The 20,975-nt window shown below is 35.5% G+C and overlaps 1 protein-coding gene across 1 annotated transcript in view; it reads left to right on the top strand.

Moving 5' to 3' along the window:
• LOC133173349 (cysteine-rich motor neuron 1 protein-like) overlaps positions 1–20,975 on the top strand; it is a 216,010-nt gene that overhangs the window by 56,435 nt on the left and 138,600 nt on the right. Inside the window, exon 2 of the mRNA XM_061308338.1 lies at positions 14,129–14,246. Within this exon, the coding sequence (XP_061164322.1) occupies positions 14,129–14,246 (118 nt within the window). The remainder of the gene's footprint in view (positions 1–14,128; positions 14,247–20,975) is intronic.

Below are 20,975 nucleotides of genomic sequence, written 5' to 3'. Positions count from 1 at the left end.
CGTAAGTTCTATGGTCCATACAATGACCTTGTCAGAAAATACAATTTATCATTGAGTCAAATGCTGACTGACGTTTTTCAGACTAATTTTAGGCCATTATTTGCACACTGAATTGTCGACGGATTTTTCCATTATTTCCTGATCATGACAAGGAGCACACGGCGGGTGAGACCAGTCGGCAGGGGATGCTCACTCCTCCATGGCACCTGATCCCACCTCTGATGTTTGGAGGTCCATGTTTGCTCTGCTCCTATTTTGTATTGTTTAATGGACTTTCGAGCTTGAATACTGTTCATTATCTCCATATATTTCATTAAATACATAGTTATGATAAGCAAGAGTGACTCTACTAAAATTGTGAAATTCATAGCCCCAAGGTCAGGGGTTCTGGTGCTAGGGTGGGGCTATATAGATCATATTGTGAAAGGGCATTATTTCTTTGAAAATCTTCTCTACTCCTGGTTATTATTTAAACAAATTAAATACATAGTTATGATAAGCAAGGATGCCTCTTCCAAAATTGTGAATTTAATGGCACCTGGATCAGGGGCTCTGATGTTAGGGCGGGACTCTATATATTATACAGTGAAAAATGCATTATTTCTTTAAAAATCTTCTCAGCTCCTGGGTATTATTTAAACAAACTATTAGTACATTTTTATGATAAGCAAGGATGCCTCTTCCAAAATTGTGAAATTCATGGCCCCAGGGATAGGGGTTCTGGTGCTAGGGCAGGGCTTTATAGATCCTATAGTGAAGGTGAATTATTTCTTTGAAAATCTTCTCTGCCCCTGGGTATTATTTAAACAAACTAAGTAAATTGTTATGATAAGCAAGGATGCCTCCTCCAAAATTTTGAATTTCATTGCCCCAGGGTCAAGGGTTCTGGTGAAAGGGGGGGGGGGGCTCTATTGATTATATAGTGAAAAAGCAAAATTTCTTTGAAAATATTCTTTTCTGCTTCTGGTTAAAAAGCAAGGAAGCTAAGTGTATAGTTATAATGAGCAAGAGTGCTTCTTCAAGAGTAGTCTATTGCATGACCCCTGGTTCAGATGTGCTGGTGTAAGGGTGGGGCTCCTGATAATATAGTGAAAATGCATTAGTTCTATTAAATAATCCTGTCTGCTCCTTAGTGTTAAGCAGATAAACAAAGTGATTACTTATGATGAGCAAACTTCTGGTCCCAGGGTCAGAGGCTCTGGTGTTTCTCGGTGTGGAAGGGGGGGGGGGGGGCTCTATTGATAATATAGTGAATCTGTAGTAAAAATACATTATTTCTCTGAAAATCTTCTCTGCTCCTGGGCATATTGGAGGCAGAGTAAAAGTTTTAATAAGGAAGGGTATTTTTACCAGATTTTTGACACCTGGACCATTTGGTCAAGTGTTCTGGTCCTGTCCAGGGATTTAATTTGTATTCTACTGAGAGGAGTTATTCCCCTTTGCCATTTACTTTTGATAATTAATCACTGTAAATAATGTACTTGAAAGGTTAATAGAATAAGAGAATTATGCAAAAAATTTTATTGTATAATACAAAAAGTACTTTCATAGTTTTAATGATCAGGTAGACTTGTAAGTAATAGATAAATAAAAATGAGACAAAAATAACTTGTCCTATTAAATGTTTGTTAAAGACCAAGAGATGCCAATGTAAAAGATTTCAACAAGGAATTAAAATTGTGCAGAAGCACTGATAGTTTATTAATATACTGTATGGTGATAGTGATAAATGGGGAACAGATTAGAACCTTATTTATGAACTGTTAATGAATACTAGACTAATTATTTTGTTGATCCTGATCACCCTATTTTTCTTCCTTTGGGCAAATATATTTACTGCAGGTTGATAAATCTAACATGTTTTTATCGAACACGTGGTTGCTAATTATAGTGTGTAAGAGGTAGCGCGTAGTAATACCTGATAGACCGGTTATGTATAGCATGACTAGCATGCTCTGTGTTTTTTAGTCATTCGAGCTCAAGACTTTGCGCTTTTCACACGCTTTACGATGTAGGACTCGGAAAGTATCCTGTTGGGCGGGGATACATATAAGAATTCTACTAGTACAACAGCAATGGATATTTCAGACACTTTTAATCTATTCAAGTGTTATTTGGATTCTTCCCTGAATTCCTTTAAGAAAGAACTTTTAGACAGCCAGGAGGGCCATGAAATCGACTTACAGAAAAAACTTAAGAAGGACATAGCGTCTTCGTTGAAGTCTACAGGCAATAAGATTCAGTTCGAATTCAACGAGGAAATAATTGCTGATTTGCAGAAATTACAGAAAAGGGTCAAACCCAACAGCGAGGGCGTCGCTCTCTTCGAGAACATTATTTCTAAGTTAACGAAGTGTAACAAGCTGATTCGCTTCGCTGACAACTCTCCAGCCGGGTGGGCCACCGTTCATCAGTACGAGCACAATGACATCGCTTCAGATTCAGACGACGACAAAAAACTACGGCAAGCCAAAAATAGAACGTTGCGTGCCATTAAAGACAAGAAGCGATTCCAGCCCTATAAGACACGCCCCTCTGGTTACAATGCTCTTCAGTCTAATAATGGCAGTACTCCTGCAGCGGCTGGAAGCCAGCAGCAGCTTTTTTCGTGGCTTTTGGAAACGACGGGAACCATCAGCCTATGACATCTGTTTCCACTGCAAGTCAGCGGGTCACTGGAGAAAACACTGTCCCCTCTTCAGCGCTGCCAGTCAATCAAGTAGTTCCAGGTCAACAAGTAAATGATAAGTATGACGATTTTGATCTCATGACTTATGAAAGCCCCAGGGCTAGAGAAAATACCGAATATGATATAATTGCTAAGCATCAAGTATATCTGAATAATTTAGAAAGTTCTAGAGACTCTAGAGGAGTTAAACATCGTTTAAGAAATTCTTTAAAGTTTTGGAAGAATATAAATGCATCTGACTTTATATTAAGTGTGATAAGCACCGGTTATGTAATTCCATTTATTATGCCACCGGGACAAATATGCATTAAAAATAATAAGTCTGCTTTGCTTAATGCTGATTTTGTTTCAGAGACTGTTTCGGATTTGTTAGTTTCAGGGTGTATTTTACAAGTTCCTTTCAAGCCTGTTGTGGTAAATCCGCTTAGTGTAGCTTTGAACAGTACTGGTAAGAAAAGGTTAATTCTTGACCTGAGTGTTTTGAACAAGTTCGTTAGAAGAGACAAAGTGAAATTTGAGGATTGGAAAGTAGCATTACAGTTTTTTCAAAAAGGACATTAGGGTGAATTCACCATGCATCAGACACCCTCGCACTTCAACAAGATCTAGCGATATTGCTACCGACCGAATATTATCAGAATGGAGCTTAACATGTAGTATGTGGTTATAATATAAATTTTTGACACAATCATGTGTTATTTATTGAGAAAATATCACTAAAAAACGATTTTTTCGAAATAAGTCAGAATTCACCATGGTTCGGACAATATTCACCATGCATCGGACATACAGTATGTTGAACAAAAACATATCATACCTTGATCCCGGTGCTTTAAAATTAGTAATGTCAAAACATTTTTATCTTTTATTTAAAAATTAACCTTATAGTTAAATTTGAATGACTATTTCGATCCACAAATGTGAAGAGATTTTAGGTGCATCACATCACCTTAGAAAGGCTTTACAATGCTAGTAATATGCCATCTCGCGCCTTTGTCTCGTGGGTTATCATCATCCAGTTTTAAAAAAATAAATTGAGCCCACTTCTAGTTGTGATATATCGATAACTTGTATTTTCACTAAAAATTTTGAGTTTTTATTTTCTTTTTTCGGCAAAAAACAGCTGTCATTTGGGTTTTATAAGAAAATGGAAGAGATAAGCCATTCATCGGAAAGTGTCCGATGCATGGTTAATTTGTGTCCGATGTATGCTGAAATAAACATACTAATAAAAAACAGCTTTAAAAAAAAAATCTTTACAATTATCAATCATTAACAAATTTTACCTAGGTCCGACTCGTTCCGTTGAAGTCTATTTAAAAGAACGACAACTCTAAAAATTGCAAAATCATAAAATTCTGGTTACTCCCCTTTGATGATGCAAAATATGACGTATTTTCAAGGCCATTCTTGTGGTATTTTTATCACAACAAATCGGCATCATTAAAAAGTTTAAATCTTCACCTTTAAGATAGAAACAAGTAAAAATACGGAGACACTGAGGTTCAATGAAAGTTTATTGCTTAAAGTTGTCCGAAGCAAGGTATGTGTCCGATGCATGGTTAACTCACCCTATATGTTTAAATTTGACCTTAAATCTGGGTATCATCACATTGATATTTGCTCAGCACAACATTCTTGGGGTTTTCTTGGGAAAATTCTTTTTATGTATTTACTGTTTTGCCCTTTGGCCTTAGTACAGCACCTTATATATTTACAAAGTGCCTCAGACCAATGGTAAGGTACTGGAGACAGTCGGGTGTCAATATTGTATTATATTTAGACGACGGATTAGGGTTGGCTGAATCTTATGAAAAAGGAGTTTCTGTTAGTTTATTTGTTAAAGACTCATTAGAACGTGCAGGGTTTCTAGTAAATGTAGAAAAGTCAGTTTTTCAACCATGTCAAAAATTAGAATGGCTTGGGCTGTTTTGGAACTCTCAAATGTTTTGCTTGTCCAGAAAGACGCATTCAGGACTGTAAGCGTACTTTAGAAGATTTATTTCATAGGTTGCCTAATATCACTGCAAGACAATTGGCCCAATTTACGGGCAAGGTCATTTCTATGGGACAGGTTATTGGTAACATTAGTAGACTGATGACACGGAAGTGTTACGAAGTGATTGAGTCCAGGTTTTCATGGGACAGTTTGATCAGGTTTGATAGTTCACACGCTTTTTTGCAAGAGCTTGCGTTTTGGTTTAAAAATTTAGAAAATTACAATTGTCGTTATATGAACCAGTATTCTAAAACATTTGCTATTATGTGTACAGATGCTAGTTCTGTAGCTGCTGGAGCAGTTTGTCATTTATCAGGTACACAACAGTATTTCCACAGTAATTTTTCAGAGTTAGAAAGTGCATGAAGTTCTACATGGCGTGAACTTAAAGCGATTCAACTGGCATTGTTTTCTTACAAAGAGCAATTGAGTGGTAAGTCTGTTAAGATATTGACTGACAGTAAAAACTGTGTTTCAATTGTCCAAAGTGGTAGCATGAAAAGTGATTTGCAAGAAATTGCTTTTTCAATCTTTCATTTGTGTTTACAGAGACACATTTCTTTAGATATTGCTTGGATTCCTAGATCAATGAATGAGAAGGCAGATTTTGTGAGTAAATTAGTTGATTATGATGACTGGTCTGTATCTTAAGATTTTTTCGAGTTTATGGATGATATGTGGGGTCCTTATACAGTGGACAGGTTTGCAAGTTATTTAAATTCTAAGTTGCCTAGATTTAATTCTCTGTTTTGGAATCTTGGCACCGACGCAGTGGATTGCTTCTCACAGGATTGGAATTCTGATAACAATGGGCTTGTGCGGCCTGTTCATTTGGTCTTGAGGACAATAAGGCATCTTTTGTATTGTAGATCACGTGGTACTTTGATTGTGCTGTATTGGCCATCGTCGCCGTTTTGGTCAATGATCTTTGGACCAGATTTTACTTACAGAAGTTATGTGCTAGACGTGATTGAGTTTAACGATACTAGTGGGATTTTGTGTAGAGGTACTTCGAAGCATTGTATATTTGGTACAGATAAATTTGCAGGCTCTTTACTAGCTGTCAGACTCGGTGTTGTATGAATCATAAGTATAACATTAAGGTCCAAGTACAGTCGTACTGAAGGACGTGGTCAAATACATAAAAATATGTGAAGTTTTTTGATGTGTATTGCATTATGTATAGTATGTTTATAATCATGATCTAAGTACTTGTAAAAGTAAGTGATGAGATTATAATGAAAAAATGTAAGACATGGTCCTAGAATACATTGGGTATTTAGTGACATGGTCTTCAGAATTTCTTGAATGACGTGGTCCCTGTTTTTAAGCAGAGTGACAAGGTCATGATTTATTAATGGATTTGAGATGATGCTAATGAGAATTTTTATGTTTACATTTTTCAGATATTTTCCAAATTGGAAGATGGAGTTCATTTCATACATCAGAGAAAAATCTAGTGGACTTGAAGTTTTATTGTGAGAAATTGAAATCTGAGAGTACTTATCGTAAATATCGTTATGCTTTCAATTCCTTGATAAACTGGTGTCAATCGCAAAATCCAAAAATTCAAAGTATTCCTGCCACTGATTTTAACGTTTCATTGTATTTAATACATTTATCTAAACAAAACGATTCTGTTTCCAAGGTTAATGAAGCTTTTTATGCAATTTCCTGGGCTCATGAGATTTCAGGCAAAGAAAACCCTTGTCATTCATCATTAGTTGTTTCAGTTCTGGAAGGAGCTCGCAGAATAAATGCAAAGCCCGTCACCAAGAAAGAACCTATTACTCCCGAAATACTTCAGCGAATCGTGGAACGTTACGGATCTTCAAGTAACAGTTTACCTGACATTCGAATTTCATGTATGTGTTTATTAAGTTACGCAGCTTTCTTGCGTTTTTCAGAACTTGTCAACTTAAAACGATCTGACATTGTGTTTTATAACGATCATTTATCTCTGTTTATCACAAAAAGTAAAACAGATAAATATAAGAATGGTAGTAATGTTATCGTTTCTAGAACAGATAAAGTCACATGTCCTTATAATATGTTAAAATTGTATCTGCAGATTGCTGATGTTCCACCGGATTCTGATTGCTTTATTTTCAGGGCTGTGAATTTTTGTAAGAAATCAGGTATTTTTAAGTTAAGAAATACTGGACCATTGTCATACACTAGGGCTAGAGAAATATTACTTGCATGAGGCTTTGGAAAGCTGTGGGGTAGATAAATCGAGATTTGGTCTTCACAGTCTTAGGTCTGGGGGCGCCACTGCAGCTGCTAATGCCGGTGTAAGTGACAGACTGTTTAAGAAACATGGCAGATGGCACTCAGACAATGCCAAAGATGGTTACGTTCATGAAAATGTACAGTCATTGTTTTCTGTGTCAAAGTCTCTGGGTATTTGATAATAGATTGTTTGCTATAATAAATTGTATGTATGTAGCATTATATTTTTTCTTTCTTTTTTCCCCTTTCTTTGTTACATTCGAAATGGGCAAGTCTTGGAGCATTTACCCATAATCAGTGTTGTTATGATTTTGAATAAGACTGGTAAATATTTTACATTCGTTTGAGATTGTTCAAATAAGAACATAAATATATTCACTGCAGGTTGATAAATCTAGCATGTTTTTATCGAACACGTGGTTGCTAATTATAGAGTGTAAGAGGTAGCGCGTAGTAATACCTGATAGACCAGTTATGTAGAGCATGACTAGCATGCTCTGTGTTTTTTAGTCATTCGAGCTCAAGACTTTGCGCTTTTCACACGCTTTACGATGTAGGACTCGGAAAGTATCCTGTTGGGCGGGGATACATATAAGAATTCTACTAGTACAACAGCAATGGATATTTCAGACACTTTTAATCTATTCAAGTGTTATTTGGATTCTTCCCTGAATTCCTTTAAGAAAGAACTTTTAGACAGCCAGGAGGGCCGTGAAATCGACTTACAGAAAAAACTTAAGAAGGACATAGCGTCTTCTTTGAAGTCTACAGGCAATAAGATTCAGTTCGAATTCAACGAGGAAATAATTGCTGATTTGCAGAAATTACAGAAAAGGGTCAAACCCAACAGCGAGGGCGTCGCTCTCTTCGAGAACATTATTTCTAAGTTAACGAAGTGTAACAAGCTGATTCGCATCGCTGACAACTCTCCAGCCGGGTGGGCCACCGTTCATCAGTACGAGCATGACTAGCATGCTCTGTTCTTTTTTAGTCATTCTAGCTCAAGACTTTGCACTTTTCACACGCTTTACACCCGCCCACCCACCCTCTTTTTGCATATTATTTAGTTAAGCAGGTATTGATATGTTGATTATTTTATGAATTGATTATGTAATTTAAATGTCTTTATGTTGTAGATATACATAATCGAGTTCCATTCAAGAAAGCGAGGCAGATATTCGCGTGTTCTATGTACTTTATATGTGTCTGAATAAATGCGCAAGTCTTGGAGCATTTACCCATAATCAGTGTTGTTATGATTTTGAATAAGACTGGTAAATATTTTATGTTTGTTTGAGATTGTTCGAATAAGAACATAACAAAGCTTCACCTTTCAGTTCATTTTATACTCTATGGATCCTCTAAATTGTTGTATTATACTCAGGTGACCGTTAAGGCCCTTGGGCCCCTTGTATAAAATGGGGTGCTCCTTATTCATAGGAAGGATTTCCAAAAAGAAAAAAAAAATTACACCCAACTTTGAAATTATTTTGAAAAAGACCGAAAATTATGGCACTTAAAACTTAATGCAAAAAAGCTTATTATTATTTTTGGTTGACATCAAAAGGGTTTTCCCCACTGTTAGTTTAAAAAACTACTTACCTGCACATGTTGCATCACAAACTCTCTTTATCTGAGAAGATAATTTCAATATTTCAGCAGGATTTCGGGAAGTAAATTCATAAATGTAAGATTTGTAATTGTGTCTTGAAATAACCGCAATGAAGTGTTACATAGGCTATGTTCCCAAATCGAATGTCCCATGACTCGAATAAGTCTGCATTTCCTTGCAAACACGATTTTATGATTTTGAGTTTCAATAAACTGCTGTTTGGCAACGATTGTTTGAAGTGCGTTGTGTAATACGAAGACCAATTTCCTTTGCAGTCTGTAATAAACTCTTGTGCATCTGTGATAACTAGGTCAAACTGTAAAACTATAATTGTGCCTAAATCTGCATATGACAACAGACAAGTGTGGAACTTCGAGCAACCTGAACCCGATCAAATTTGACACCCAACGTATCGCTAGATTCCAAGGAAAGAAAATGTTTAGTTTGAATTTTGACATTCCTTAATTTTCAGTACCGGATAGTTTAATTAAACCAAAATAAAATGCCAAATTCGATGTTTAATCAATTTGATTCTATTTTTTTTGCATCAGCATAATTAGCCCCTTCAGGATAACTGCGGTACTACTCTTTTGCAGGGCAAATTAATAACGTTTGGCAAAGTTTTTCTTGATAGATAATTAAATGGGGTATATTTAACAATTACTTTTACGTCATATTTCACCAAAGTATATCATTTTGCCCTGCAAAGGAGCAGTACCGCAATTATCGTGCAAAGGTCTATTAACAATGGAGTGCCCTCAAGCGGCATATTAGGTCATAAATCAAGAACGATAACAGAAATTCACTAATATTGGAAGTAATCATCGGGGTAGTAAACGCTAGACTCACAATTTTCCAAACTTTTAAAATTTAAAATTGTAATTTTTAAATAGCTGATTTCGTTGTTCATTATCACTTAATTTCTCTCATAATGTTTGCTGTTTTAATTTTTTAAGGTTTCAATATCCATACCGTTGTATGGATTTGTACTATCCATGCTCGTAATATTTTCCTCAATATATTGCCTATTAAATTAGAACAAGCCTGGACATTTCCAAATCATTGAATATATGTAATACATATGTCCTGATGCATAACCATGTGAAGTTTCAAGTCGATTCTCAAACAATGACTTATCACAAAAATTTGATTTTGCCTGATTCTTAGGTGGACCTGTACTTAATTGATAGTTCTCATATGCACCTTAATACTTTCTGATTGTTTATATATTTGTAAAAATGTTGGCAATGAAATGAATCAATGTATTTGAAGTAATCTTTGTCTTTTTGAACATTACTTGATAAAGAATCCAACAATAACAGGATGGTGGCAGTATATAAAGGAGATGGGCGAACATAGCGTGCAGAAAGCCTATAGCTTCAGATATATAAAAAGCATGTTCAGTTTGTGAATTTAATATTTAGAGTAAAGTTCTCATTATTGAAATTTATGAAATTGTGATAAACAAAACTTTTCTGAGGAAAATTTTCTCGGAAAAATTTATGCTTTTATTAAAAAAATTAATGTGGTATTCGTGGGGTTCGAACCCTAGCAATAAAAATCCTGAGTATCATTTTCTTTCGAGACTAGCACGCTAACCACTAGACTACACAAGTCCTGACGAACAGTGGCATTTAAATCATGTTTGTGATATGACCCTTGACTTAATGGACTTCAAGTATTTCTCGAAAAGATGCGAATCGTATGTCATAAAAGTATATTTTTAAGGTATAGTGGGTTATTGCTCCATATTTTTGGTAACCAAAAAATGTATATTTTTAGCTCTTCTGAGCCAAAGGCTCAAAGAGCTAATGCTATGACCATTTGTGCGGTGTGCGTAAACTTTTTAGAATATGGGCCATAACTCAAGAACCCCTTGGCCAATTATTGTCAAATTTGTCACAGGGTATCCTTGACCCAAGGGCTCCCTTTTATACTAAAACTGGGGTTGTGACCCTTTAACAAGGGGAGATAATTAGGAAAATAGAAAAAAAAAGTACTGGTTGCTAAAAAATCTTCTTCTCTAGAACCACTGGGCAGATTATCACCAAACTTACACAAAAGGATGAGGATATGTTGTAGATTAAAATTTGCACGGGGATTTACCCTGGGGCAAAGGGCGTGGTCTCAAGGTCACTTCAAAGTTGACCAAAAATTACATTTTATTAAAATGTTGATATTTTGCTTACTATAAGGACTAGGATCATCAAATCTTTTCCAGTTGGTGCATCTAAGGACGTCATATCATGTTGACTCAAAAGTAGGTCACGGTGACCTACTTTTTAAATTTTGCGGCCATTCTTTTTCAAAATGATTTAGAGGCATATTTTGAACAATTTAAGGCCTATGATCATCAAACTTTGTCAGTTGATGCATCTTGGGTCCTCAAAGTACGTCAACTAAAAAGTAGGTCACCTTGACCTACTTTTTGAATTTTATGGCTAATCTTTTTTAAAACAATTAAGGTCATTAATTCGAATACGGGGAGGCTTAGAATCATTAAATCTTGTAAGATGATGCATCTTGGGGCCATAAAACATATTTATTAAAAGGTAGGTCACAGTGACCTACTTTTTGAACTTTGCAGGCATTCGATTTCAAAGCGTTTTAGAGGCATAATTTGGACATTTTAAGTCCTATGATCATAAAACTTTGTAAGTTGATGCATCTTGAATCCTCAAAAAAGGTCAACTGAAAAGTAGGTCACTGTGACCTACTTTTCAATTTATATGACTATAATTAAATATTTCAGGTACTAATGGGCTTAGAATCATCAAACTTTGTCAGTTGATGCATCTTGGGTCTTCGGAGTAGGTCGACTAAAAAGTAGGTCACAGTGACCTACTTTTGAAAATTTATGGCGTTAATTAAATATTTCAGGTACTAATTGGCTTAGAATCATCAAACTTTGTCAGTTGATGCATCTTGGGTCTTCGGAGTAGGTCGACTAAAAAGTAGGTCACAGTGACCTACTTTTGAAAATTTATGGCAATAATTAAATATTTCGGGTACTAATTGGCTTAGAATCATCAAACTTTGTCAGTTGATGCATCTTGGGTCTTCAGAGTAGATCGACTAAAAGTAGGTCACCGTGACCTACTTTTGAAAATTTATGGCTTTAATTAAATATTTCGGGTACTAATTGGCTTAGAATCATCAAACTTTGTCAGTTGATGCGTCATGGGTCTTCGGAGTAGGTCGACTAAAAAGTAGGTCACCGTGACATACTTTTGAAAATTTAAGGCGATAATTAAATATTTCGGGTATTAATTGGCTTAGAATCATCAAACTTTGTCAGTTGATGCATCTTGGGTCTTCAGAGTAGATTGACTAAAAAGTAGGTCACCGTGACCTACTTTTGAAAATTTAGGGCTTTAATTAAATATTTCGGGTACTAATTGGCTTAGAATTGTCAAACTTTGTCAGTTGATGCATCATGGGTCTTCGGAGTAGGTCGACTAAAAAGTAGGTCACATTGACCTTCTTTCGGAAAATTTATGGCTTTAATAAAATATTTCGGGTACTAATTAGCTTAGAATCATAAAACTTTGTCAGTTAAGGCGTCATGGGTCCTCGGAGTACAACAACTGAAAAGTAGGTCACTGTGACCTACTTTTGAAAATTTATGGCTTTAATCAAATATTTCGGGTACTAATTGGCTTAGAATCATTAAACTTTGTCAGTTGATGCGTCTTGGGTCCTCGGAGTACAACAACTGAAAAGTAGGTCACGGTGACCTACTTTTGAAATTTTATGGCTGTATTTAATATTTTCAGGAATTATTTGGCTTAGAATCGTCAAAATTTGTCAGTTGATGCATCTTTGGTCCTCGGAGTAGGTTGACTGAAAAGTAGGTCACTGTGACCTACTTTTGAAAATTTATGGCTGTAATTAAATATTTTGGGTACTTATTGGCTAGAATCATCAAACTTTGTCAGTCGATGTATCTTTGGTCCTCGGAGTACAGCAACTGAAAAGTAGGTCACGGTGACCTACTTTTGAAAATTTATGGCTTTAATTAAATATTACAGGTACTAATTGGCTTAGAATCATCAAACTTTGTCAGTTGATGCATCTTGGGTCCTTGGAGTAAAACAATTGAAAAGTAGGTCACTTTGACCTACTTATAAAATTTTATGATTATAATTTTAAAAAATATTTTAGGTATTAATTGGCTTAGAATCATCAAACTTAGTTGATGGGTCCTCGGAGAATGACAAGTGATAAGTAGGTCACCATGACCAACTCTCAGGTACTAATTGGCTTAGAATCATCTTGGGTTCTCAGAGTGTGAATTGGAATTTCAAGGGTTTATGTAAATATACAGGATACTTTGAGGCTTCAAATAGAAGTGATAGGTTGTACAGTTTATCAGAAGAGCGATTCAAGGCCCATGGGCCTCTTGTTATGTAAACTTTGAGAATTAACTTTCAAAAAGGTGGAGCGAAGACCCACTCATATCGAAAAATAGTGTTATAGTATGCGAAAATGACTCTTTTTGCCCGCTTTAGTGTATGTCTAATATTTCACAGGCAAATACTTTCAATCTTTGAGGGATTTTTGCAAATTGTAGAGATTTTACATAAAGTATATTTTAATGTTAGACGAAATATCAAGGAAAATTTTGATGTAATTGAAATTTAATTTTTCATCTTCATGTTGTCACACTATAGGCTTATCGCTCGTCATGTTCACCCATCTCCTTATCTATATTTTATCAAAAATGATACATATGTGCCACAATCATGCATTAATTAGGAGAGACAGAGAAAATGATTGAAGGTGTAAATTCTCCATAAACATTAGGACTGTGCAACAAGGCACTGGAATGCACATTATCCCAAGCTAAGGGGGATGTCCTATTAACATGTACAATGTCCTGGCCTAGCAGTTGTGATTTACTTGTTATAGCTGGTGTGTTTTATCAGGAATGTTGTCTAATGACCATTTTTATGTAACAGTTGTCCTTTGTTCCAAGGTCAGTTATGTAGGTTGATGTTGTGTCTTGAATACAGATTTATCAGTACTTGTATATTTCAAAGACTGTTCTTGGCAAAGGCATTCAGTGATATCATAGTAAAATGGTATTTGCTGAAGTCAACAAATTGTGTGAGAAAACAATAAGGAGCATTTCTACACAGAACTGGTCAATATTATGGATTAATGCATAGCAGTATGTACAGCTATAATTAGATTCATTCAGAAATTTGAACTTAATTTACTTACTTATATTTGTAAGAAAGCCCATGTATGTTCATCATTGTCAATCAATCATGTGCAAAATAAACTTAAATAGAGTGTATTCATTTTTGACTTCAATCCATTAAAAAAAATCTGTGACCATTCCTTATTCTGTACCTTTCATTGATTGATCACCATTCTAATAATTTACTTTCATCATATTTTCATGATTCTGCCATGAAAATACTGAAAGTAAAAGAAAAACTGTCATGAAAAATAAGGCTATAAATAAAATAATTTATGAGAAAGAGAGAGATTATAATTCACACATATATGCTTATGGGGACATATTCAGAAACAATAAAGAAAACCACAAAAATCCTTTAATGATAATGTCAAATGATTGTTCTTTTAGAGAAGTGCCAATCTGTGGTGTGTCCATGGATTCAGGACTATTTTCCCGTTTGTCCGAAAGACAGTCACTTGTTACCAAGTGTTCAAAGTAAAGATGGTTGCTGCCTAGAACCTCCAGGGTAAGTGGTCATTTTTCTTTTTTAGCTCTTCTGAGCCAAGGGATCAAAGAGCTAATGCTATGGCTATTTGTGTGGTTGTGCTGTGTGCGTAAACTTTTTGGATTTTTTGGGCCATATCTCAAGAACCCCTTAGCCATTTTTTTCAAATTTGTCACAGAGTGTCCTTGGCCCAAGGGCTTTCATTTTTACTAAAACTAGGGATGTGTCCCTTAAACAAGGGGAGATAATTAGCATGTTGTAGATTAAAATTTGCACAGGGAATCACCCTGGGGCAAAGGGCATGGTCTCAAGATCACTTCAAAGTTGACCAAAATTTACGTTTTGTTTAATCCTTTGTATTTTGCCCACTATAAGGCCTAGGATCATCAAATCTTGTCAGTTGATGCATCTTCCGACCTCATATTGTTGACTCAAAAGTAGGTCACAGTGACCTACTTTTATAATTTTGCAGGTATTCATTTTCATTTTAATTTTGATGCATAACTTGATACTTTGAAGCCTATGATCATCAAAACTTGTCAGTTTATGCATCATGGGACCTTGAAATGTGTCAACCAAAAAGTAGGTCACTGTGACTTACTTTCTGAATTTTATGGCTTTTCATTTTCTAAACTTTATAAAGGCCATTATTTCAGATACTAAGAGGTTTAGAATCATCAAACCTTGTAAGTTGATACACCTAGGGGCCTTAAAACAGATTTATCAAAAAGTAGGTCACAGTGACCTACTTTTGGAATTTTACAGGTATTCATTTTCAAATTGTTTTAGAGGCATATTTTGGACACTTTGAAGTGTAGGATCATCAAACTTAGTCAGTTGAAGCATCTTGAGTCCTCGGAGTGTGTCAACTAAAAAATAGGTCACCTTCACCAACTTTTGCAATTTCATGGCTTAATTTAAATATTTCATATACTAATTGGCTTGGAATTATCAAACTTTGTCAGTTGATGCATCTGTGGTACCTGGAGTATGTTAACCAGAAGTAGGCCACTGTGACCTACTTTGGGAATTTGATGGCTTTTTCAGTTACTAATTGGCTTAGAATAATCAAACTTTGTCAGTTGATGCATTTTTGGTCCTCAAAGTGTGTCAACTAAAAAGTAGGTAACCATGTCCTATTTTTTGAATTTGATGGCTTTTTATGTTACTAATTGGCTTAGAATCATCAAACTTTGTCAGTTGATGCATCTTGAGTCTTTGGAGTGTATCAACCAAAAAGTAGGTCACTTTGACTTACTTTTGCAATATCATGGCTTTATTTGAATATTTCAGGTACTAATTGGCTTGGAATTATCAAAGGACAAGGTATGGTAATGGCCGAATTTGGCCCCTTATTTGATGTAAAAATCAGAACACAGTTAAAATTGTGATAGCTTGTCGTTAGGAACTTAAAATGATGCTTGTTTTAAAACCAGCACTAATTTTGATTTAAAGCTTACATGAAGGCCACAAGAGAATGCAGAAGTAGGACAATTTCCTGAATTTCCACAATTATGGTGGAATTTTGTCAAATTTGAGATACTTTTCACTTTGGGAAACATAGAGCACAAGCTTGCCTATCTGAGATTTTTATACATAAGATGCATCTGATGCTAGTGTATGAAATATATAAATTTGGCAGATAGGCAAGCTTGTGCTCTATGTTTTCTGAAATTAAATGTGTTGTAAAATCAATGAAAATCTGCATAAAAATGAGAAAACTTGGAAAATGGCATATTTTCTGACCTTCCTGTGACCTCTGTGTATCCCATAACTTAGAACCAATACTCATTTTGTGGCAGGGGTGACAACAGGTTTTGATTGATAAACTGTTGCATCATTCTAAAAGACACCCCAAACCAGGGGCCACTTTAGGAATTTGATGGCTATTTCAGATACTTATTGGCTTAGAGTCATCAAACTTTGTCAGTTGATGCATCTTCAATCCTCGGAGTGTATCAACCAAAAAGTAGGTCCCTGTGACCTACTTTTGCAACTTCATAGCTAAATTTAATTATTTCAGATTCTAATTGGCTGGGAATTATCAAAATTTGTCAATTGTTGCCATGCTGACCTACTTTGGAATTTCAAGGCTATATCCTTATAGGTTACCAAGAGGCTTAAAACAGATGAGATTAAGGTTGTACAATTTTCAGAAGGGTAATTCTAGTCCCTTGGGCCTCTTGTTAAATCTTTCCAGCCTTTCCTACCTCCTGTGGATTTCCGTCTGTGGCCAGGGGCTATTTGAAAGTTGTCTTTTATTGGTAGCAAAAGTTAGTAGATGTGACATTTCAATGGAGACAGTGTTTTGAGTCATAAGTTCCCATTCCAAATAATATCAGGAATTTCACATGAGAGGAGTGTTTTTTTGCTCATTAAAAACATAATGAAGACATGGTGTGAATTGATATTCATATATGTGCTCTAATACAACCATTTAAATATTCATTTTCAAGGTAATATTGGAGGTATTACTATCTGAAGAATCCTTTTAGTCCTCTTCCAGTGAAACCAGGGACTGTTAGATTCCTGTCCTTCTAACTGCCATTCAGTCTGTCAAACTTCATTTTCTGGTCCTTTTTTCCTAGATGCAGATACTGAGCTTAATTTTAGCTCAGCCAAAGTTTAACATAGAAATGCATAGGAAAAAACTTTAAAAATCTTCCTCATAAGAACAGCAAAACCATGATTAGTCATATTTATATGGAATCATCCTCAGGTACAATATTGTGTCATAAGTGATCGTCCAAAGTCGTGTGCATTGCATATTTTTAGCTCTTCTGAGCCAAAGGCTCCAAGAGCTAATGCTATGGCCATTTGTGCGGTGTGCGTAAACTTTTTAGAATATGGGCCATTATACTCAAGAACCCCTTGGCCAATTATTGTCAAATTTGTCACAGGGTATCCTTGGCTCAAGGGCTCCCTTTTATACTAAAACTGGGGTTGTGACCCTTTAACAAGGGGAGATAATTAGGAAAATAGAAACAAAAGTACTGGTTGCTAAAAAATCTTCTTCTCTAGAACCACTGGGCAGATTATCACCAAACTTACACAAAAGGATGAGGATATGTTGTAGATTAAAATTTGCACGGGGATTTACCCTGGGGCAAAGGGCGTGGTCTCAAGGTCACTTCAAAGTTGACCAAAAATTACATTTTATTAAAATGTTGATATTTTGCTTACTATAAGGACTAGGATCATCAAATCTAATCTCTATTGAGATTCTGCTGGGCTAGATATTTGGACTGACGCCCACAGAATCTCTAGACAACCACTCATAATTCATGTCTGGAAATCAAGCCCCAACTTCGGCCAACTATAGCAAGAATTATTCACCTAGACCACACTGCCGTTCGCTTCAATTAAGTCATTTGGTTGATTATTTGACTCTCTGTCACTATCATTTCCACATTGCTTACCGTTTAGGCATGTAAATCCCAACATAAAAATATTCACTGAAATCTCCGTTCGAAATATGGCTCCTTTGACGAAATTGTTTACCTCCTCACATAAAAGAGTTCCTATAGTCCGTTTTCTTTTATGTGATGTTCAATAGCCATAGTAGACATTAGTTCATAATCACATAGGGTAAAAACAAATCATCAAACTTTGTCAGTTGATGCATCTTGGGTCCTCTGAGTACAGCAACTGAAAAGTAGGTCACGGTGACCTACTTTTGAAATTTTATGGCTGTATTTAATATTTTCAGGAATTATTTGGCTTAGAATCGTCAAAATTTGTCAGTTGATGCATCTTTGGTCCTCGGAGTAGGTTGACTGACAAGTAGGTCACCGTGACCTACTTTTGAAAATTTATGGCTGTAAATTAAATATTTTGGGTACTTATTGGCTAGAATCATCAAACTTTGTCAGTTGATGCATCATGGGTCTTCGGAGTAGGTCGACTAAAAAGTAGGTCACATTGACCTTCTTTCGGAAAATTTATGGCTTTAATTAAATATTACAGGTACTAATTGGCTTAGAATCATCAAACTTTGTCAGTTGATGCATCTTGGGTCCTTGGAGTAAAACAATTGAAAAGTAGGTCACTTTGACCTACTTATAAAATTTTATGGTTATAATTTTAAATAATATTTTAGGTATTAATTGGCTTAGAATCATCAAACTTAGTTGATGGGTCCTCAGAGAATGACAAGTGATAAGTAGGTCACCATGACCAACTCTCAGGTACTAATTGGCTTAGAATCATCTTGGGTTCTCAGAGTGTGAATTGGAATTTCAAGGTTTTATCTAAATATACAGGATACTTTGAGGCTTCAAATAGAAGTGATAGGTTGTACAGTTTATCAGAAGAGCAATTCAAGGCCCATGGGCCTCTTGTTGGTGTTTTAGCATATCGTATATACTCGCCTATAAGTCGGTCCGCCTATAAGTCGGTTGTATTTTTTAAGCTTGAATTAGAGGGATTGACCCACTAAAATACCATTCTTTTTATATCTCGCGTATAAGTCGGATAAAGAGTTTTGAACCAAAGTTTAACTCCCACAAAACTGACTTATAAGCAAGTATATACGGTAACTTGATCTGCGTTCTATAAATAAACAAAGGTACTGTTGATGGTGAAAATGTTCACTATTTTAAGAATGTCCTCATGACTATCACAAGTTTATATGTCACAAAATTTTGTCTGCTGTGTATATTGTCAATGTAAACAATATACCTACTGCTCAGAGAGAGTTGAGTAATGATGTCAAAGAAGTAGTTGTTTCTTCAGACGGGACTGAAACAGCAAGAAATATCTCGTAGATTGGGAATACCCCAAACAACAATAACATTGGTGATAGATTGTTTTCGGAAGTGAGGTACTATAGAAAATATACCAAGTAAAGGGAAACAGTCAAAACTGGATGAAAGAGATGCATGACAACTTTTGAGGACAGTAAAAGAAAACAGAAAACGAAGTTTGTCTGATATCACTGCCTTATTTAACCAACAAAGAATCTACCCATGGGTACTGTTTCAAAACAAACTGTTCAGAGAACTTTGTATAAGCAGGGGTATTTAAGGAGAGTTGTTAGAAAATGAATCGGACTTTGTGAAGTCAATCGTAAAACTCAGCTTTCTTGGTGCAGAGCCAACCGTTACAAAATTGTCAACAATTACTGGCAGAGAATAATATTCAGTGATATATGTAAGTGGACATTGGATCTTACAGTCACGTATTTATCTGGAGAAAGGTCGGTGAGGACTGGCTAATTCTAACTTATACACATCATGGCCACAGTGGTAGGGTGGGGCCTCAATAGAAGATCAAATTTTTGAAATATATGGAAAAAAAATTCTTTAAAAATCTTCTTCTCATGAACGACTGGGCCAGAAGAGATAAAACTTATTCAAATGCTTCCTGAGGTAGTGTAGAATCTAAATTGTTCAAATCATGGTCCCCAGAGGTAGGGTTGCAGGGCTCGACATTAACTTTTTTTCCTACTTGTCCATTTGGACAAGTGACCAAGACATTTATTTGTCCGAACTTCAACTTCACTTGTCCAAAAAATTTTCAATAAAGATCTAATACTGTCAACTTGAAAACTAAATTCCATTACATGTGCTTGATTAATTCATGATGTTGTTGATATTTATCAATGTTTACAACAAACACATAACACAAAATTTTATCTAGACTTTCTGTCCTAACAACAACATAAATGGACTGTCAACATCAAACAGAATCCAAACTTCATGAACGTTCGACAGTCGTTCTTTTTATTATTTTGAGACTTCTTCACATTTAAATGCACTTGTCCATTCGGACAAGCGCCCAGTAATATTCACTTGTCTGTATTATTTTTTCACTGGTACTGGACAAGCGGACAAGTGTTAATGTCGAGCCCTGGGTTGGGCTAAGGTAGAAGATCAAAGTATAAGATTGAAATATAAACAAAAATGTTTTAAAATCTTTTTCTCAAGAACAAGAAGTGAAAGCTTCCTAAGATAGTGTAGATACTTAATTAAATATATTTTGGCCCCTGAGGGTAGGAGGGCATCACAATAGGTGATCAGATTATAACATGGGACGATATAGGAAATAAATTTTGAAAATTGTCACAGGAACTACAATTGCACCATTCATATGCAAACATTCCAAAGTTGATTGGATTCATTAAGGTCTTCTGTCACCATGGAAGACCTTATAATGATTCTTCTTTTTATTAAGGCAGGGCTCGACATTAATTTTTTCCCTACTTGTCCATTTGGACAAGTGACCGAGACATTTACTTTTCCGAACTTCAGCTTCACTTGTCCGAAAATTGTTCAATAAAGATACAATACTGTCATCTTGAAAACTAAAATAAAGTCCATTACATGTGATTGATTAGTGATGTTATCTATAAATACAACAAACACATAAAACAAAATTTACTTTCTATCCTGACAACAACATAAATGTTCACAAAATGAAACTGTCAACATCAAACAGAATCTAAACTTAGTAACTCGAGGTAACTTTCATGCCTTTGCAGTAGTGTGCAATTAGTGAACTTCGATCCCGATCGAGTGTGAACATAGCAATAACATAGTAATTCACATCGGGATCAAAGTTCGTTTTTTATGTACTGCTTCCGTCTTTACCGATGAACTTTCAACAGTCGTTCTTTTTATTATTTGAAGACATCTTTACATTAAAATGCACTTGTCCAATTGGACAAGTGCCAAGCAATATTCAATTGTCCGTATTTTTTTTTCACTGCAGGTACCGGACAAGTGGACAAGCGTTAATGTCAATCCATGT

This window comes from Saccostrea echinata, unplaced genomic scaffold, assembly GCF_033153115.1.
Source record: "Saccostrea echinata isolate AGI-Se365-2 ecotype Australia unplaced genomic scaffold, CSIRO_AGI_Sech_v1 ptg000002l, whole genome shotgun sequence".
Taxonomy (NCBI): domain Eukaryota; kingdom Metazoa; phylum Mollusca; class Bivalvia; order Ostreida; family Ostreidae; genus Saccostrea; species Saccostrea echinata.
This window is presented reverse-complemented; position numbering and strand designations above follow the sequence as displayed.